The following is a 21,367-nucleotide window of genomic DNA, read 5'->3' on the forward strand; positions in this document are numbered from 1 at the left end:
AACATAATTTTATTTTAATGGTGTTTTTATAGTTGGCCCAGAAGAGGACTTATGAAGGTCACTTTCAATTTTTTTAATCATACAATGTAATTTTTAATTCACCCACGGATGTAGTTTATTATTCCCTGTAAAAAATTATTAACCTGCTTATATTGAAATATCTCTAGTTTAGGAAATATTTCAATTCTAATTGAGGAGATTTTAATAATTCCTGTCATATAGTGTTAAAAAATGTTTTAATACTTTGTGGTGTTATTTAAATTTGTTTATCATTCTATTAATACTCTTTCAAAACATCGTTAACGTTTCTATGACTAACTTTTCGTTTTCAGTATACAAACGATTGTTCGACCAATCGTATTCTCGATTTTAATTGAATAATTTCTGCATCGTTTGCGCTTAATTAATATAAACGAACGATTCGTTCATGAATCAATGTACAATTTCACTATTAAAACTTGTATCTCGAATAGGTCTCGTAACCTGCGGAGCGTTCAAAAAATTTGCGGAAATTGAACTGGGCGTGTCATTTTTATTTTCCGCGCGTGTCATGCAGCAGTGTTGGGAATACTTGATGTAACAAGTCTGAACAAGTCTGCTAGAAAGCGAATGAAGTATAGGTCGTCGCGCATTATAGGGTGAATTTGCTATGAAATTGCTCTAGAATTACGTTCGGTTTTTTGAGGAAGGTCACATTTTCAGCCGCGTGGAAAGAGATGGAAGAGAACGTGAGTGATTCTTACGCGAAGGTGTTTCGTTGCTTGCGTTGCGCGCCCGGATGTGCCAAGTGTAAAGGGCCTGAACCGTGTTTAGCTACTTACCATTGGCCATTTAGGTACGTATGCTACAGAAATAATAATAATAATTATTATACCCACCACAATACCATGAAATATTGTATTCGGTTGCCCAAAAAGACTCATCGCAACTTTTCAGATTTAAGAGGATAGATAACTTTACTATCTAAAAATGTGCTGTTTTCGAACATTTTTTTAAAGATAATTAACAAGTGAAAAATTCTGGTTTTTTTTTACAGTGATATTGACACATCTCCTAACTTTATTCTTCATTTTTTCAGAACAAAATATTAAAAAATGGCAGAGTTATCGCTGTTTCTGAAACGGCCATTGGTACATCGATGGATGACCGCCATTGCAAACAAAAATTGAAACGTCTGAAATGAAAAATTTTCTTATTCTCAAATCGGAAGGTATTATCTAAAATGTAGCGTAGGATTCTTTTGATATCTCAAATGTTTTTCGAATTATGAATGATTAAAATTCATTTTTTATATCAGACATTTGAATTTTTGTCAGCAATGGCGGCCATCTATCGATGTACCAATAAGAGGCTGTTTCAAAAATTGCGACATCACATGAGTCAATATCACTGTAAAAAACTAGAATTTTTCACTGGTAAACTATCCCGAAAAAAATGTCCGAATCACAGCACATTCTTAGATATTTAAGATGGTCTACTGCCTTAAATCAAGCTTTACAAAGTATAAGTATTGGTCATTTTATCATAACGTACTATATTATTCATATTATTAATGACATTCTATTTATTCTTAACATTTACTTTTATGCACAACATCACCATACTGACCATCGATCATACTGAAACGAAAATAAGATTTTTTTCTTTTAGTCGTTATGAATTTCCAGTCTACATGAAAATCTAGAAAATAAATATTTTGAACATTTGATTAGTAAATGGTAGAGTATGGTCTACTCTTCGACTGATGTTTAGTTAAAATTAAGCAATTAATCTTAAATATTAAAGTAAAGCAATCTTAATAGCCACAGATTAGTGCAAAATTCAATTTTGTGATACATTCAATTTTCAATTCCTTTTACATGCAGAATCACAACCTTAATCGATATTAGTAATTTTAAGACACCCTATATGAAAGAAAATTCATTCGTTGTTATGATATTTATGCTAACAACGAAGATTTCATACTATACATCCGCAGATTATAACAATAGGAATATTTTTATTTAATATTTTTATAAAATGATATTATTCTTCCCATTTAATATTTATTTTAACCTCTTACAATATAATTTATTTCACAGAAAAAGAAAGAAAATTCACGTTCATCATACATCTACATTTACTTGAAAGTTTAAATGTTGTTAGCAGAAGAATAAAATTTTATTTGGATTTAAAAAAAGTTAGTAACATTTGTATCGCGAGACTAACACAATATTATATCATACATCATAAATCATTTTACCATGCGTGTAAAACATTTCTAAAATTTTATCGATATATTATATATTGCTACACTTCAATCGTATTTCACGGTTTCGAATATAAACGTTTGCACAGTAAATAAATGTTGTCGAAATGAATTTCGCTAAATGAAACTAAACGATCTACCAGGCTCGTTTCAAATAAAAAAAACTAATCCAATGTATACTTTCAGAATCACCCTTTTATCATTTTCCATTTTCTGTGTGTTCGGTACCATCGTGCTGGTGGCCTATATGTATAAACATCGCAAGCTCAAAGTGTTCAAGGTCGCTTCACCGATATTTCTGTCCATCACGCTTTTAGGTTGCGCTATTATGTACCTCGAGGTACGTATAGGATTTTCTGCACCTGTGTATACCTTGTTGAAACAATGTTGAGGCGTTTATGTAGTTATATTATACACGATCTTCTACTTCCTGTCCAGATGGCCGCCATCTTTCCCGTCCTGGATATGTATGCCTGCATCGCCACAAAGTGGACGAGACATCTTGGTTTTTGCATTTCTTATACAGCGTTGTTAATGAAAACATGGCGGTAAGAAATACGACAATAACTTATGATAAACTTAATCGTTGATCTACTTCCGGAAAATTTTTTTGAAGACGTCGTATAATAGAATCATATAAAAATTTGAGGCCTACATTGAGGATTTTGCTGAAGTCTAAATAACAATTTAATTGTATTCCACACTTGGGCGTTATTTATACAGGGTGTCCCAAATATGTTGTATACTTGTATTATATGTTGTATATACTTCCTTCGAAGGGGTGATTCCTGAGGTCATTTGAAGTAACTTTTTCCTTTGCAAAAATGTTCTCCGCGGCTTTGTTAGGGAGTTATTAACAGAAAACGCTGATCTATTATTTTAAATCAAATATACCCAAGTCTGTTAGTTTTTATGAAGCTTTATTTTTACAGTGAGTTTTATAAAATTGTGTTCACCCTAAATGTCTAAAATGACGATTTTGGAAATCTCCTTTATGTACACCAGATAACCATGAAATGTATATTTACAGGATAAACTTGCAAATTATATTTTTGCAGAGTGTCCCTTACCTATCGTGTGAAAAGCGCGCACAAGGTCAAGCTCACTGACAAACAGTTGTTACAGTGGATGGTTCCAATACTGTTAGTAATGTTGATTTACCTTGGCACGTGGACGCTAAGTGCGCCGCCATATGCCGAAGTGATAGCGGACAACTATGGTCTAAAATTTTATCAATGTTCGTTCAATTGGTGGGACCATAGTTTAGCGATCGGTAATAACATTTTATAGTATCCTTACAATCTAATAAACATTATTAACACTTTGACTGCTACGTCAATCGTACACGGATGACACAATATTTCATCAAACTTGAAAATTAATTTTTATTACAATCCATTAAGTAAACCAAACTCGATTAGGCTCCACGAGGCATAAGAAGGTTATAAGGAAAATAATAGTATTATCAAGTCCTTATTGTTTTGCATTTGATCTGTTAATTCTTGTCGTACATGCATAAAATTAACAATTATTAATTGCTATAATAAATCTTGTCTTTTGTATTCATATGTTGTTGAATAAGTTATATCTAATTTTGTGTGATTCGTATGAGCATTGGTGTAGCAGTCAACGAGTTAAATTGAACATTAATAATAAGGATGAAAATATTGAACCGTACCTAATCTTAAATAAACTATAATGGAATGCACTGTCGACCATTATTTTCTTGCAGGAGAGATTATGTTCCTCGCCTGGGGTATTAAAGTGTGTTACAACGTCCGCAACGCAGAAAGTCTCTTCAACGAGGCCCGTTTAATAAGCTACGCAATCTACAACATAGCAGCTGTGAATATAACCATGATCGCAATTCAGTATGATCTTACATTCCTGAAGTACAGTGTGGCTCCAAAAAATTTTTTAAATCGATCTCATCGTACAAACAAATTTTTTACTCGAGATTCTGCATTGACATTTACTACTACCATTTTTGTTGAATTTGTCCATGCTATAATGTCACCATCTTTATGTTACCATCCTTATAATTTATGTATTGCATTAATAATCTATCGTACACTTTTCCGTTCTTCTTTTTGTCGACTTTTGATATACATTTTATATTCATTATCCAGATTAGGTTAATATATTTTATAATTTTCAACACATATATTTATAGATGGATCTTTATAATGATTGTATGTTTATAACTAAATTGTAAGTCTTCATGCAGCAACTTGCTTCTGTAGATCGTTTACATATAAATCAGAAAAATTCCTTATAGTGAAAATAAAATAATAATTTTGTTATTGTTCTCCTATTTTTGCTATTTTCTCAAATACCAGAAATACATGAAGATTTGCTGTTTACTCGCGACATTGCTCATTTTAAAGACTGTAAATAAAAGCAGTTTTTGAAGCCACTGCACACTCGTGGCATCATAACTCAAATTCTGTGAATCCTCTGAACTTTGCAGCCTATTCATTTTCCCCCACGCCGGGCCGGATATCAAGTATTTGTTGGGATTCTTGCGCACACAACTTTCCACTTCCGTAACCATATTTCTCGTGTTCGGTCCCAAGGTACTCTAATTTTGATTTCGAAGCGAAGGGTTAACAATCATTTCTGTATAAATTGTAACATTTTGTACGATTTCAGGTGATTCGAGTATTACGAGGTCAAGGAGACCAATGGGACAGCCGCGCGAGAGCAAGAGGAGTTACAGCGAGCTTCTCGTTAAATGGAACTGGTTTGCTACCTGAAGAAACCACGGATTTAACCCAGGAGAACGAAGAACTCAAAGTAAATTATTTCCACGTAATTGTTCCACTAGTGTCTTATAGACATCACGAGTCAAAGACCTTCTAATACACAGAATGGTGTACCTGCGGATGCTACTCTACAAAACGAACTCTTTGTGAAGAAGGATTCTGTAGAATGTTCAGAATATTTTCAAAGTTTGGTCCCTATTTGCTATGAATTTGCCACCAAAATCTGTTGACAAATTCCAAGCCTAATGCGAAAACAGATGGCTCGGAATTTAAGTGCAACCGTTTGCAGTCACAATTCCATGCCAAATCCACGTCAAATCCACGCCAAATCCGTACCAAATCCATGCTAAACCTCGCCCTCGTGAAAAGGGCAGGTCGATCGCACTAAGTATGGCCCTAACCTTGCTGTAGGAGGGAAAACGACATTTTATATAAACTTCTAAATTATATAATTTTAAGTTTCGTGCATTTTCAATAATTTAGTTCCGTCTTTCCTTCTACAGAAAGGTTTACTCCGATTTTTTCTGATATATGCACTTAGAGCAAGGTTAGGTTCGCTCTTAGTGCGACCGACCTGCCCTCTTCACGAGGGTAAGGTTTGGCATGAATTCCGCATGGATTTGGTATGGATCTGCGACTGCAAACTTTTCATTCAAATACCTAATGTGCGAATAGATGGGTCTGCAGTTGCCGACAAGTTTTGATGGCAAATTCATGGCAAATTGCTTATTGGGTTGCAACGTTGACCGATTTTCAGGAAATTTTCAGAATGTATATAATTGACACAGATCTTCAAAAATCCATATTTACTATTTCTTTCGCAATTTCTGTCAGTTACAATATTCTTGAAATTTTCTTTACTAAAAAGTCCAAACTTACAAAAAAGAGAACAAAGCTATCGAGAGTAATGAATCTCTTTAACAAGTTTACTCTTCAAACAAGTTTAACACTAGATTTACGGTACCCATCAAAATGACGGATTCTAATATTTTTAATTTACGAATATTGAGATTGTAAAGATGCATCCACGATGAATTATTTAACAAATTGATTTCTTTGGGTATATATTATTAACAAAATGGCTACAAATTTTGATAGATGTGTTTGATTCATGTTATTTTTATAAAGTGGTGTAAAATAGTAATTCTTAGTGCTCCGTAAACCTAATATTAAAGAATCTATATAATTTTAGAGGGTGTATGGAGACTCTTTCGACTGAGTGTTACGCTCGTCGCTGTGCATACATGTGAAACACAGAGGCAAATCAGAACGAGAAAAGGATAGAGGAATGACTCGTAAAACTGTGATTACAGGAGGAGATACAAAATTTAGCGGCGCAAATCGAGTACATGAAGATCGTGCACATGCAGACGTACAACCGGCACCTGAAGCCAAAGGCTGGGGGCTACTTCAACACCCACGGCCACGGGCACACGCATCCGTCCTCGGCGCAGAGTCCCATCGCGAAAAGCTCGACGGCCAGTTTCATATTGAAAGTATGTATCTAAGCTGTGTTGTCGGCGTCACGACGCTCGTTGTCGGTGTATCGCGGCTTCGGACGGGAGCAGATTGAAAAATACAGTGAAGTGAATTATTGAGCAGACAGCCGTGGAGCGAGGGGCGAGTGCGGCCGCGGCTGTCGCGGTCGAGGATTCAACTTTCCCCTCTGGGAGCTTGCACAGGGCTCGCAAGATGGAGATCGTGAAGGAAAGGAAGGCTGAGAGGGAAAGGGAACGCGAGAGGGAGAAACAGAAGGAGAAGCAAAAGGAGAAGGAAAGGGAGAAGGAAAAGGAAAAGGTGAAGGAAAAGGAGAAGGAGAAGGACCAGCAGAAGGAGAAGGAAAAGGACCAGCAGAAGGAGAAGGAAAAAGAGCAGCAGGAGCAGAAGGATAAGGAGAAAGAGAAAGAGGGTAAGCAGCAGGAGAAAGTTGCGGAGAAGGAAAAGGAGGTGAAGAAGGAACAGGTGAAGGAAAAGGAGAAAGAGAAGGAGGCGCAGGGAAATGGACAGCAAGAGAATATAGTAATGACTGGAGAGAATGTCTGACTAGTACTACATAGTGATGAGGTAAGATGCTCAATCGTTTCGACTTACCGTTTTAGAGTACAGTGAATTCTCGATATATGTCAACAACACGTCAGAGTATATGTCAGATATATGACAAGGTATAAGCTATGTCAGGTATATGTGTGGTATGTCTTGTCAGAGTCGTGGATCGTCTAAGAGACATACCCGAGCCGCGTTATGTTTACACTCCTCGGCGTCCGAGGCCTCTTGAGTTTCCTGGATATATAGAGAGAAATCACTGTAATTGAATTAATCCCTTCGCATACAAAAATGTTTTGGAATGTTTAAATGTCTAAATTCTTAACAAATTCGTATACGAAGGTATCCATTTTATTGCAATAAGAGTAGACTGAAAATTTTTATTAATAATTGTAGTCGGATGAAAATAATACATTTTTGAATCGTTTACATGTTTTCATTTTGCATTTGATTTACTCATGTTCTATCATAGATACATAAAATCTGCAGTCGAGCAATAAGTTTTAACAAAAATCAATATGTCAAGCAATTTTTGTTGAGACAGTAATAAATGAAACTCGTGAAAAGACTGCAATAGTTCACCAATTTCGTTTAGTACAATTATAACATTTTCATGAGGATTTTATCTGGAATATTTAAATTGCTTAAATCAAGATTTGCCCAGTGGGTATCTCAACAATGAGGGACTCGCATTTTGTTTCTATGTGTTTGTCAATGGTGGTCTGGTATTAGTAATATCATTATAATCCGCAGATATGGTTGTGACTAACGCAGTGCACTAAGAAGAATGATAAAACGAGACAGAGGTGTGGTCGTGCAATTAAAAAACAGAAAAAAGGAAGGAAATTTAAATGGTACCCCTTGATGGATACGCGACACCCACTGTTTCTATAAACCGGAATAACTCAATCCGTAACCGATAAACGCTAACTCGTTAAGTTCGTATCGTTTCTTTCTGATAACAACGTTTTCTCATATGACTTCACCGCAGGATCGTTTGTGTTACCACCAACACACACCGAAATTACCAAACATATATCCAGTAATCAATAAAACTACTCTTACACGTGTGATTCTAAAAGCAAATCTTTGCTAATGGCTCATTTCTATGCTGATTATCATCGTAATTTTACAGTTTCGTAGGTATCACATCCGAGAAGTCTATCAAACAAAAATAATGAAGACGATCCGTGAATATGAAACTATGAATTAAAGTTACTTCAAACATTCCACAATTAATCGATTAGTTTATCGTTTATTAGGATGCAGTGTTCTGGTGTTGTTCCAAGTATACAATTAGTTTGTTGTAACAAATCAAAGTCTGGTTACATGATAGTTTAATTAAGTTCATTCTATGATTTACACAGTGTTTTGAACAATGAACCAAATGAATGACTCTGCACTTGTTTGATACATAACTATTATAAATTACGAAGCCCTTTAATGCAGTAAATAAATTATTGCTGGTACTGTCTACGTTGGTGTCGTGATTAATAAAATCTTTTCTATGGAAAATACACCATCATATTGATAATTTTTCAAATTGAGTCATTAACGTGACCTTTAGAAAGATCAAATACTAAGTGCTTCGTGTACAAGTTTTACCTATCATTTAAGATAACGAGATTCGTACATTTGTTATGTCTTTTAATTTTATATATTTCAATGACGAAACTTTCTTAGTTTTAATTATTTTTTTTTTAATGAAATGTTTACCGACATATTCGTGACATTTTTATGATTAAAATAATACCAAACATGACAACATTCTGAGCATATTTGCCCGTTTAATCCACAACAACGTACAACCTCGATTATCCGAACCGATATCTGAATTCCTCATCATCCGAATACGTATTTCAAATATAAACTAAAATATAATACTAAAGTAGCTAGGTAACTAATTCTACTATTTGAACACTAATGTTCCAGTGACTAGTTCGGATAATCGAGATTCTACTGTATCGTGGATTAAACAAGTAAACGCGATCCAAATTGTATCGCGTTTGGTCTCATTTTAATCAGAAAAATGTCGCGAATATGTTGGTAAAAGTTGCATAACAAAATCTTAGAGAACAGAAGAGTTTTGTCATTGAATTAATACCTACATGTTCCAACAGAATTCTTTGAAAACCGAACGACACCTGTTCCTTTCGATCCGTGATTTTGAAGAATTGGTGTTGCTTCGACTACAGCTAAAAGGGGTGAAAATTGCACGAATAATCGAAAGGTATCATCGTAGAGAGCACTGACAATAAAGTCACGGTATCGTTTCGCAAGCAACCGTGTCCGGCGTGCGCGAGCATGCGAGAATTTACGTCGACGAATGAAATCATATCACTGCGCGTACTAACTAAGATTCGAAACGATCAATTTCTAATCGAATAGCGTTACTTACACCGTTTTACTTGGCAAAGTTCCGCCGGGGCAGACAAAGCTCGCTTCAAGATACACCGCCATCGCAGCGTACAAACAAAACGAAACATGAAATAGCGTGATACAACACATGGTACAACTGAAGAATTATACATATGTATATCGAACTAGTCGACGATTATTGCACACGTTTCGCCCGTGAACGGGGCACCGAGGTAATATGTTTTGTATGCTATCGAATAAATTCTGTAACTTTTACGTAACGAAAATCCAAAGAACTGAAAAACAAACCTGAAAGTATACGTCTCGATTGAAAACGCGAAGGAACAGTGTGAGCTCGTGTCGTTCGCAAAGCAATGTTTTCTAAACGGTTAAATATTGCACGCCGAACAGAAAACAAACGGATTGCGAATTCGATGCATGTGTAAATTAAGGATATAAGAATATGAATATTTATTTCGATACTCGTTGGGAAAAAGGTCTTTTTGGTTTCATAAAAATGTATCTGTGTTGTAAATCGTTTCTGTCGACTGGTTTTATTTCATTTCAATCGAAAGACGAGGAAAATAAACAAGATTTACGTTCACCTTTTGCTATAAACCGTTTCGAGTAAGAGTATACGATTTTTAACGAATCGTTTGAATTTAGTCTACTGATTTTCGAAATCAAAAGAGGCACGGACACGAGACAGTTGAAAGTACACAAAGACTAAGAGAAATCGTTGTATCGCACAAAGTATCGATAAGTAACGAGCACGTGAAGCATTTTATTATATGAATTGGACCGTAAAATTAAATTGGGAATATGTCATAACGGACTCGCATTTTATACGACAATAAGATACAATCTAAGATATTTTTCTCGTTACTAATCATTCGAGAAGCTCACGACTTATCATCGCGAGAACGATACGTTCATTGAGTTCCCGTTCGGATCACTGAAAATTCCGCATGCTAAGTAATTGATGCGTCTGTTATTTGTTAAGTGCTCTTGTGTGTGGCAATTTTAACGTTGACAATGTTAGCGGTGCGGTCTACTTGCCGTTGCGTTGACGGACGCTCGAGTGCGATGGATTTTTCAATGCATTACTTTTTCACTAGAAAGAATAATTTCTTAGTGGCACAGTCTTTTAATAAACTTTCACCTAAAAGCCACCTTAGCAATTGGTATGAAATATCTCATTTGCGTTGTTTCATTTGAAACGTAATATTCGAAATCCATTGCATTGTGTGCAACATTTTCGTCCAAATAAATTGCAATGTATGTACACAGCGTGATTTATAACTTTTTTCAATTTCCTCATTGTAATTTCGTAACAAAAAATGTTTTTGTTGAACGCATATGCTGCAGCGAATATTTATTATCTGAGAAAATTGATTGCCAAAAATTGTAGAGACGTATTTATTTTGTACACATGAAAATACATGTAAATCGATTTCTTGATGTCACAGAAATATTTATAAGTTTCTGTTGCAATCTTAAATGTTGCTTAACACTAAACGTACCGATCAAACGACCGGTGTCACATTTTCTATTCTATCAGTAAAATTGCAAAGATGATTTCACTGAAAATTATTAAATAAATTTCTTCATTCCATTCTTATAAAAATTGTAGAAAATCTAAATTCGATCTTGTAATTTTTACCAGGCATCACGTACTAGTTAATGTTAGTGCTCGGTACGGTTAGCGTTAGATAACAAATATTTTAGTACTTGTCGACGTTAATAATTATTTGTTATTGTTGATGTTGATTACTTGTAGCCCCTTGTTAAAATATCTACAGACATTCAAACGCTATAAAAATGGTCACTGTAACGTATGGCCTTGTTCATAATTCGATAACTTCTTAAAATATTTTTCCAAACGAAGTATAGTTTATAATTGAATGTTATTGAATTCGTGAGTTGATACAACATGCGATCAATTGATGAAACAAATGAAATTGGTTTTACATATACATATACCTAGGCCGAGATTATGGCGATAGAGCAAAGAGTCGGAGAAATTGTACATTCGTGAGCGAAAATTGCCACACGGTTGGGATTATTGGATAACATAATTATAAATACGTATCGTGTTGAGGTACACGGAATGTTCAATGGCAACGGTTATTCGTACAAACCTGCCGAGCTTAAAAGCATGTATAGATAAAAGCGCAATGGCCGGAAGAGCGATCATTGAATTGCGAATGAATTTAGGCAGCGACCCTTCGGCGTCATTTTAGGAGTTTACATTCTCCACTGTGGACGTGATTACAATAGGTAGCTGACCGCGGCCAACACGTATCGCTGTTTGTGTCTAAGGATATTAATCGTATATATCGTCATTGTTGATTATGTGACTAATTGACGGGCGTCAAACCGTGTTTGTAATTAGGGCGTCACCGTTGAACTCAATCGATTCTATAGAAAATTATTCCTCTATTTTCTTTCGACGAATTTTTCCTTCGAACACGAACAACTAGCCACAATGTTCATTAGAATTGTTCATTAGTTTGCCAGAACAATCATTCTGTAGGGTAAAGGTGTTCAACTTTAAGCCTAAGTTCATCCCCTAATAAGTTATTAGGGACAATTGAAATTTATAATGGAATCGTTGCTAAAAGCTGATAGCAAGAATAAAAGAGCGAGTATTATAATAACAAATACAGTGAATCCATTGTAATATTAACAAATGGCCTTGTGCCTCTACGGTGTATCCCAAAAATGTTGTATTTGCTTGGAAAAGTTGGTTCCTGAGGTCATTTTAAATAACTTTTTCCTTTACGAAAATATTCTCCGCGGCTCCGTTAAGGAGTAATTAACGAAAGACATGGACCAATCAGAGCGCGGCTACAACAGACAGATTTCGGCTTGGCCAATGGCAACGCTACGTGCAGTGGGACCCGTCTCCGAGCCGGAATCCGTCTGATGTAACCGTGCTCTGATTGGTCCGCGATTTTCGTTAATAACTCCTCAACGAAGCCACGGAGAACATTTTCGCAAACGAAAAAGTTATTCTAAATGAGCTCAGGGATCGTCCCTTTCAAGGAAGCACAACATTTTTGGGACACCCTGCATATATCTAGTTCCTAACTTTCGTAATTTATTTTATTTGTAACAGACAATTTTGAAACGATATAAAAAAAGACAAGTGGATTTGCACTGGATGCACAAATGAAAAGATTTTTACCTTCATTGATGAAATACGTATTGAATATGTAAAACACGAATAAAATGTGCTCCATATTTTGCTCCATTAAAATTAAGAGGATGAAATTAAGGACATTGTTATGGGCACCTTGAAAATTTTAAGCATTGTTTACCTTATTTATAAATTACTTTTGCAGATGTTTAAGCAAATTGTATATTACCCAGACTGGTTGAAATGCTGCATGTACAATTCTAACATTTTCATTTCACATATGTAATCATTTCGAATATTGAAATTGAATCAAGATTTACCTAGTGGATGTTTTAAGAATGAGAAAGTCTCATTTTGTTTATTTGCTCGCTTAAAATGTTGGTAGTAATATTCATCGCAACAAAAATTATTCAACTCTAACTTTTTTCTAGAGGTTCGGTACAAGAGCAGTACTTGAAAAATATTTAACTTTTACCACCCGTCGAAGGAAAATGGAAAACAGAAACGTTAATGTTGCGGATTGTCTGGATCGAGTTTGCCTCGAGAAGTAGAAGTAACGTGCGATATAAATGCGTCCGCATGCAAGCTGGAAGTACGAGTAGCTTAATCGTAGAATGGCGTTAATCGAAACTAGCCGAGTTGTTATCGCTTAAGAAGTTTAGGATAAACATAATGCTAAAGGTCAGCCGGTCGAGTCGATGAAAAGCTTCGAAAATTAAACAAGCTCTTCAAATCTCGGATTTATAAAAACGAATTCTCTCGAAGGGATATAACCCCCTCCAGAAACAATGCAATCAACTGTCCAGCAGAAGCTCATAAAGTTATTGCAAAACAAAGAATAACATAGTTCCAATGAACTTCGTAGAGACGTTTCATCGATTCCACTGTGAAAAAAAAGTATGTTCGATATAAGTAACATGTATGTAGATGGTAATCATAATTTGCGAGAAAGAAGCAGGGATGACATTAATCCAAAAATATCCGGAGCTCAACGAGCAAGCGCGATTTCATAAAATAACAAGCGATTTTTATGAAATGATTTTATTTTAATTTTGAGATTGACTGGTTTATAATTTTACCTGAATATTGCAACAGAGCATCTTTAGAAATTTCGATCGTTGTAAATCGAGAAAGTCGAAATTAGGCAATTTATCAAAATATCTAAACCTTCTCATATAATTAATAATTTGATGTTATTTTTTTTTTTTTTTTGAAACTTGTCCTAATATGTTTGTAACATTTTTCTCATTAAAATGATACCAAACATGACATAATTCGGAGGACATTTGCTTGTTTAATCCACGATTCAGCAGAATCTCGATTATCCGAACCGAAAATATGTGAATTATCTCCGTTATCTAACCAACACAGTTCAATTTAAAGCGCTTCATATACAACACAATTAATATTACCAATTAGTGACGATGTAATCGAATATTGTTGCTAGATAACTGTTCCATTATTCAAACAGTTCGGATAATCGAGGTTTTACCGTATCGTGGATTAAACAAGTAAATGTGATCCAAACTGTGTCGTGTTGGGTATCATTTTAATCAAGAAAAAGCCACGGATATGTGGGTAAAGGTTTCATTAAAAAATTGTTAGAAACAAAGAAGTTTTATTATTGAATGACTATTTGACATTTCTATATCGAAGTTTTCACATGTATGGAGACGTTAGTGTATTTTGTTACATATTGTACATAAAAGAAGTGAGGAGTTCGAGCAAAGAATTTTCAAACAACATACGAAATTGTGTATTGTGTCACGTTCAGCTTTGCCTATTAGAAAACCGTCGCGATTTTTTATTGTCGGCTAGAACACTTGTGAATAAGTGGTACGTCGTCCCTACTTCGGTATGAGTCACAAATAAATGGAGAAGAGCGGATTTGCAGAAGGAATTGTGCTTTCGATGTTGCTGTTGTAACTTGACTTAATGTTAGTTGAAGAGAGGAGGCGAAACCGAAGGGTGTTAATGTCGAGAAAATATACGCCGATTCACAAAGTGATACGGTGTCTAGCGTTCGCTCTTGCAATCGAAACGTGTCTCGAGGCCGATCTCGATCGCGGACAATCCATCGATCGTGATTCTCAGCTACCGACATCGGAACTGTTGACAAGCTAACTGTAAGATACGTTTTAGTATTACGTATATCGCGACGAACATGAGAGATTTAGTGATTACGCTGAACGGAAACAAGAATCCGTGACTGTCCCACCTGATCCCCCAAAACAAAAAGGAACAAAAGAAGTCTATGTATAAACGGAAACTAATTTGTAAAGACGTAATGTATATGTAATTTGTAAAAACTTAATGTATAATGTAATATATAATGTCAATGAATACACATAACGATGACTGCGATTAATCTGACGCGGGAAGAAACTCTTCAATTGATTTCACCGTTTTTCTTTCTTCATCGTGCGTAACGTACGAATGTTCCCATCATCTTTTCTAGTTGTTTTACGTTGTAAAAATACATGAGTCTGTTACAGCATTGTGAAAATAAATGTTGAGTGACCTCAGAAATTGGAAGAGTTTCAATTACCTGCCCACTGGCCCTTGTTTCAATTGTTTTACCAAATTATTATCAAGAAGATCAATCGTCGATTTTAACACTTGTCGACAAATTGAATTTTTATCAATAATTTTTTCTTGGTGATCGTGAACAACGTCGAAACTTTTTGTATTCTTCAAGCATCATGAATGATTTAATTGGGGATGATTCTGGGAAATTGCTTTCATAGTAACTATTTGTAATTTTGGAAAATGAATATATTCTAGTATAATTACAAAGTGCGTTTCAGTTAATTGCGCAAAAATTAAAAAGTAAACAAGCATTTTTATGAAAATATTAGCATAAAAATTTCTGGTAAAATATTACAGTATACTATTAATGTTTTCACAGCGTATGCTCTACATCACAAATAAAGTATATTCATCTGATACAAAATGCATGTATTCAATTTTTTATAATCATGGAGAAACTTAGGCATCCAAAATATCTTAATAAATAAAGACACAACAAGGTACAACAAGAAGAGGTATCAATTAAGAAGGACATTGACTTTACAATTTATTTACACAGGCTACACAATGTACACTATGAAGGATATGAAGACTCACGGACGGCCATTCTGTGACCGCCCCAATGGATTGCACGAAATTCACTCGCAGCTCGTCGTGACAGACGAAAAATCATGCCACCGACGATAAATTGCACATCGCCGTCGCAGAAGTTCACAATGTAACGCTGATAGGTCGAGCAACAAGAACTTAACGGAACAAAATATAGTTTGTACAACAACAACAACAACCGATATTACAGAAAGAAAGAAAAAAACACTATTTAAATGGCACTCCCGCGTGCTACGAAACACAATGTTTACTCTATATATGTCCGAAATGCTTAGCCGTTAAATGCCCGAGAACTATCCCCACTGCCGCGGGGTATGCCCCGAGAGGGGGCATGAACCGTGGCCTCTAGAGCAGTGGGGGGGGGCACGATAGGGGCCCCTGAGCTGCCTGCTTCCCCCACCAACGTCTCTTTTGTACAGCGCGCATCTTAGCTGCGCAGCAGTGCCTCGTGAATGTGGATAGACAGCATAATCCGCGCACTGGTCGGCTATAGCGAGACGTACGAGAGGAGAGACGAAGGTTGAGGAAGAGACAGAGTTGGTGGGGGAAGCGTTATGCTTGCGGCATACGTGCCCATCACTACTCTAGAGCTTCGCTATCCTTTTCTACGTTCGGCGTGGATCAAAGAATAGTATCTCCTGGCCGATATATGCCCGTGGCTTGACCCGTGTTTTGGACATATATCGAGAAAACACTGTATACGTTTAAGTTGCTCTAGAATTCGAACGAAATCAGCTCACGAACAAAATCGCAATAATGCGTAGGCAGTGCTGGAAACGTTAATTGCATCGCTCAATCGATATTAGAAATTTCCTATTACCAATAACAACAAATATTACAAAACTGTGAATCATTGTTTTAACCACTTGCCTTATGATTTATTTTGCTGCTACGGATCTTTGCGACTACAAGACACGGGACCATGCAGAAATGTCTTTTTTTTTTTTCTTTAATAATTTTGCTAAGTTAAAAATAACATAGACTTTCTTAAATGCTAAATAATGATAAATAATTTCGACACGATATTATAAGACAAGTGTTCGAAAAATTCGTGCATGCTGGGCTAGTAGTGCAACAAACGTTTCCAGTACCGTGACTCGATGCAACACGAACTTCAAATTTGCAATGCTTAAAGAACCGATATCCGCAATGTTTTCAAACATGCCTGTCGGATTCTTTATGGATGAAATAAAATAGAAGTAATCTTTGTCACACCAAGAGAGGAAAGAATACGAATTAAATAAAATAACAATCGATATAATCTGTCAGCTTACGAACAAAGAAAACTTGAATGTAAAATATTACTCCATATTTTAAGCATCGAATAGTCTGTGCGATCGAGCATACCTCGATGGTTACCTATGAAATCGCAGAAAACGAAGGAAAACAAATACACCAAGCGCGTTAGTTAAACGAAGTATCGTTCAAGAAGCTGTGATATTCGTATAAAAGAGAGGGAACGGATCAACAACATTCGCTCATGTGGACGTCAACCATTTGATGCGATACACGCGTGTATCGTTCCCATTCGTTTCTTTCTTCTACTACTACTTCCTTTTCTTCATCTTCTTTTTATATATGGCAGACATGCACACTTACGCACACGTATACTCTAAATATTTGGACATTTGTACTTGACGTATTTCAATCGCGTGTATAACAAAATATTCGAAGCTACATTTTTCTTTTTTTTTTCTCTCAACCCCTGTCGAGTACCCGGGGTATCTTCTACGTAGGTATAGTTTGCACTGTCGTACATCTAGGTGCACATCCCTTATAGTAACAAATACGTATACAAACTAACGTGACTTGTTTATCCCAGCGTTATGCCGTCACTACCCTTTGCCACCCCTGACTGAAAAATCATCGATGAAGCGTATAGCAAACGTACGTTTTATACGCTTTATAAATTAACAATAGATTAAAAGGGACTCACGTCAATGATTAGGTTTCTTTGGTTTTTCTGTTTGACCTTAAGGGTTGGCAAATTCTTAATCAGCACAGGTCCTTAAATCGATATCTTTGTAGGTATAATGATCTAACTTTTATGAACATGTTTCTCTTATAATTAGTGGAAACGTTGACAGATTTTAGTTTATTCGTGAACCATTTGACGTGCAAACACGTTTCAGTGTTGCTGACACCATTGTACACATTGAAGTAAAATATTGCCTAGTATTAATAGCAAATATTACCAACAACATGTTTATCATCATCTGTTTTGTGTTCATAAAAAAGGCGAGAGGTTGATAAACTTGTTAGGATGAATATAAAATACATACAATAGAGTACGAGACCCAAAATACTTTGAAATACAGATGTCAGTCTTGCATCGAAATGGAAGGAAACTAGAAAACGTGAAAATAAACTTCTACGTTTTATAATGTAAAATTTACATAAATTACAGTTACCTGTGCTGATCAAGCGCTGTTTGCTTCGCATGTCTAGTTTCATGAACCTGTCAAGTTTTCTTGCGCGCACATACGCATATAGAAAGTATGAATTCGAAGAAAATACTAATAACTCGTTACAAGAAAATAACAATAATGTTAATGCGTTAATGTTACGCCAAAACATAAAAATCTCTTTCACCGAATTCTTATTTATAATAAATACAATGTTCACTATCAGTGGACGTGTAGTATATTATGTTTTATAAAGTATTTGTCGTCAGGGGTAGCAGGAAAAACAAGAAAACGTAATAATTGTGCTACATGCCCAACAAAATGGCCGAACATTCCTAGTTCTTTGCTTGTATAGCGGACGCAAAAGACACAGTAGTAAAGTTACATAAATAAAACCTTAGGTAAAGCAGTGAATAACCTGTCTATTAGAACAATTGTTTGAACGAACTTACACAATTACCAACAAAAAAAAAGAAAAAATAAACCTCTATCAATATCCTACGTAATATCCTATAATTAAATTTTCACGTAAGCTTACGGCGGAAGAGTCACTATAATTTAAACTTTGGTCAGTCAGAATGTGTTTCACAATGCAAACCATACCGCAGTCTTCCAAGCTAAAGTATAATTTGGTCGAGTTCCCAACGTAAAGTTTCTTTCTCCTAATCTTATCATCCGATATAAATATCTTTCGTGCGACAGCGGATCACCGCCGCACAGAATTCAATTTATCAGTACCTAAACAGTCGTCTTGGACTCGTTACTTTTTTCCCCTACATAGCATGTTGTCTCACCCATTTGTTAAATTCATTCATTTAATTCATTCATTGTTATACATTATAACGCGGGTGCTTTCAGGTACTCTGTCGAACGAATTTTTTCTTTTGTTGCGTCTACAACAAAGATGTCTTGTATCTCCGTAAATAAATTAATGCCGGAGCGGTTATACAATCATTTGATCAACTTATTTTTTGCTACGATTATTCCATTGTCATGGGCCTTTCGATTTGTCGAACTTTTTAGCTAGAAACATACGAATTTCATCAATTTTGTGGTATCTTTTTTCAAATCCTTACTGGCAGCTTCAATGGACTCAATTATTTTTAAATTGATTATCTTCTGATAATTTTGATACCATTTATAATTGTTATAGTCCAGACAAATTTGGAACACATGAATCAAACACCTCGCGTGTTATTTTAAACAGAAAATATTAAAAAAGCCATCCGAAACTGTTGGAACTGACAACAGTCATAAAAATTCATTGAATTTCTGAAATAGATCAAATTCGTTCATTTTAGATGTTTCACTATAGCTCGCATGGAAACCAATGGAGTATCGTAATTTTTAACAATATAAACTCACTGTATTTCTCAGTTGCACGTTTGTACGTTAATGCAATATAATGTGGATCATTTAAAAAATTCACGACTAATACACTAAAATGTAGAAAAAAACGTGTTTCTCTCCATTCGTTTGTACAGTTCAAATTCCTTGAAAACATCATGGACGACGCTGTACAGCATAGGTATGTATACTAACAGGATTTTTGCGACATTCGTCGCTAATTCGAATAAATATTCTTTATTTTTGGGAGAGCTCGGTATCAATATAATGAGTCTCGACGTAGACATATGGGACAAAATTGAATGTTCAAAAAACGAGACCTTTCGTAATGCGAGATAACACATGATTCGAGATACACGCAATGATTCATTCGTGGAACGGTAAATAGAAAATGCGAACGAGATTTTTCGGGAATGAGACCATGTTCCGAAACTCGTTTGTTTCTGCCCATAGTCTTTTGAATATCAATAACCAGACTGCGGATCTTTACGCAAAATTTTGTGCACTAATTTTAAGCTAGAGCTGAGCAGAAATTTCTTTCCTCCTTAATTTTTTAGTCCCAAATTGTTGTAATCTTCAATCTTAATTCTTTTAAATTAGATTAGTCTTATTTTTTTAATATTAATCATGCTCCATATGTTATCTTCTGATTTTGATGAATGCATAACATCAGAAAACAGCTAATAACAACAATACTGAATTTTCATTGTATAATTTTAGCCACTTGTCAGTTGACATTCAACCTGAATGTATAAAAATATTACGAATGACAATTCTAGAAATCCAATTGAAAATCCGGAGGTTTAAGATATTTTTAAAGAATGAATTATAAGATATATGTTTCTTAAAGTTGTTAAATATGCAACAATCTGAAATTGAATTTAGCCTGATAGAAAATGACGCAACTCTGTATACATACTTCCCGTAGTTGTTAAAAATGACATAATATGAAACTGAATGTTGAACCTGATGCAAAATGCGTCCCTATCTTCTAACAATGATAATTCTTTTATAAATATACAAATGATTTAGTTTATATTGTTCCAAACGCGTTTGATCAAAAGAATCCGAATGTCTGATATGGAATACTCACTCGACAGTTGAATGGTAAACAGTGAAACCTTCAACGAGTTGAAATTGTTTCTGAGTTTCCAAAGAATAATGCAACAGGACAATTGTATAACGCTTTACTCTTTCGCGCGAGAAAGGAAAGAATCGGGAGAAAAAAAGTATGTACCTGGATAGCGACATCGATCGAAGAAAGTTCGACAGTTTCCAACACTCTATACATATAACAATAAGTATGGATTAGGTGCTTTCCCTTACTCATGGAAAAATATTCCTAGCGAAAGTTTCGCGTCGGATCGAAGGAAGTTTCTTAAACGGTGTCTTCTTTGTCGTTCCCGGCCTGACAATCGTAATTGTCCTTATTCTTGTCAACGTCCATGTCCGTGTCCCCGTCCCTACCCTTCCCCTCGTCCCTTTGTTCCGTGGTGTCGTCCTTCTGATCTTCAATATTTCTTTCGTTATCGGTCCCGGCGAACTCCTCGCTTTTGTCCGTCGAATTGGCCGAATGAGATTTGTTCAGCAGAGAACTGAACTCGCCGAATTTCAGGATCTCCTCAATTGCCGACTGCTCCAAGTTCACCTACCGAGAAATACCACTTGAAGAACCATCGATTGTCTATTCTATTCTTCTAAATGAACTACGAATTTTTATAGAAAATTGAATTTTCGTAGGTCACTCTCCGCAATAGTCGAAGAAAAATATTTTTCTATCATGAGGGAAAAAATATCAGGAAATGCCACTTGAAGAAATTACTCCATAATAGTTAGAAGAAAGGGTTGACTTTACCTTGGCAACCCAGAAATTTTTAACTTTTCATTATATAATAGTTACTATAAGTTGAGGCGAGGAATT

The 21,367-nt window shown here is 35.4% G+C and overlaps 2 protein-coding genes and 1 long non-coding RNA gene across 6 annotated transcripts in view; 2 read left to right on the forward strand and 1 right to left on the reverse strand.

Annotated features, from left to right (window-relative positions):
* LOC143365646 (putative G-protein coupled receptor CG31760) overlaps positions 1-8,344 on the forward strand; it is a 52,404-nt gene extending 44,060 nt beyond the window's left edge. For 3 of the 4 annotated variants that reach the window (XM_076806011.1, XM_076806007.1, XM_076806009.1), the window contains exons 9-18: positions 703-835; positions 2,435-2,588; positions 2,687-2,796; positions 3,307-3,521; positions 3,981-4,119; positions 4,719-4,824; positions 4,901-5,044; positions 6,327-6,509; positions 6,613-7,077; positions 7,810-8,344. In XM_076806011.1, the coding sequence (XP_076662126.1) occupies positions 703-835; positions 2,435-2,588; positions 2,687-2,796; positions 3,307-3,521; positions 3,981-4,119; positions 4,719-4,824; positions 4,901-5,044; positions 6,327-6,509; positions 6,613-7,056 (1,628 nt within the window). In that variant the 3' untranslated portion in view covers positions 7,057-7,077; positions 7,810-8,344. The remainder of the gene's footprint in view (positions 1-702; positions 836-2,434; positions 2,589-2,686; positions 2,797-3,306; positions 3,522-3,980; positions 4,120-4,718; positions 4,825-4,900; positions 5,045-6,326; positions 6,510-6,612; positions 7,078-7,809) is intronic. The other variant, XM_076806010.1, reaches the window with a different exon arrangement.
* Positions 8,345-15,187: 6,843 nt separating this feature from the next.
* On the forward strand, positions 15,188-17,071 carry LOC143365649 (uncharacterized). The gene is made up of 2 exons (XR_013084578.1): positions 15,188-16,032; positions 16,067-17,071. It is a non-coding gene; the product is annotated as an uncharacterized LOC143365649 (long non-coding RNA).
* Positions 15,608-21,367, reverse strand: part of LOC143365648 (uncharacterized) — a 31,833-nt gene continuing 26,073 nt past the window's right edge. Inside the window, exon 6 of the mRNA XM_076806014.1 lies at positions 15,608-21,094. Within this exon, the coding sequence (XP_076662129.1) occupies positions 20,825-21,094 (270 nt within the window). The 3' untranslated portion in view covers positions 15,608-20,824. The remainder of the gene's footprint in view (positions 21,095-21,367) is intronic.

Source organism: Halictus rubicundus, chromosome 2 (assembly GCF_050948215.1).
Source record: "Halictus rubicundus isolate RS-2024b chromosome 2, iyHalRubi1_principal, whole genome shotgun sequence".
NCBI lineage: Eukaryota > Metazoa > Arthropoda > Insecta > Hymenoptera > Halictidae > Halictus > Halictus rubicundus.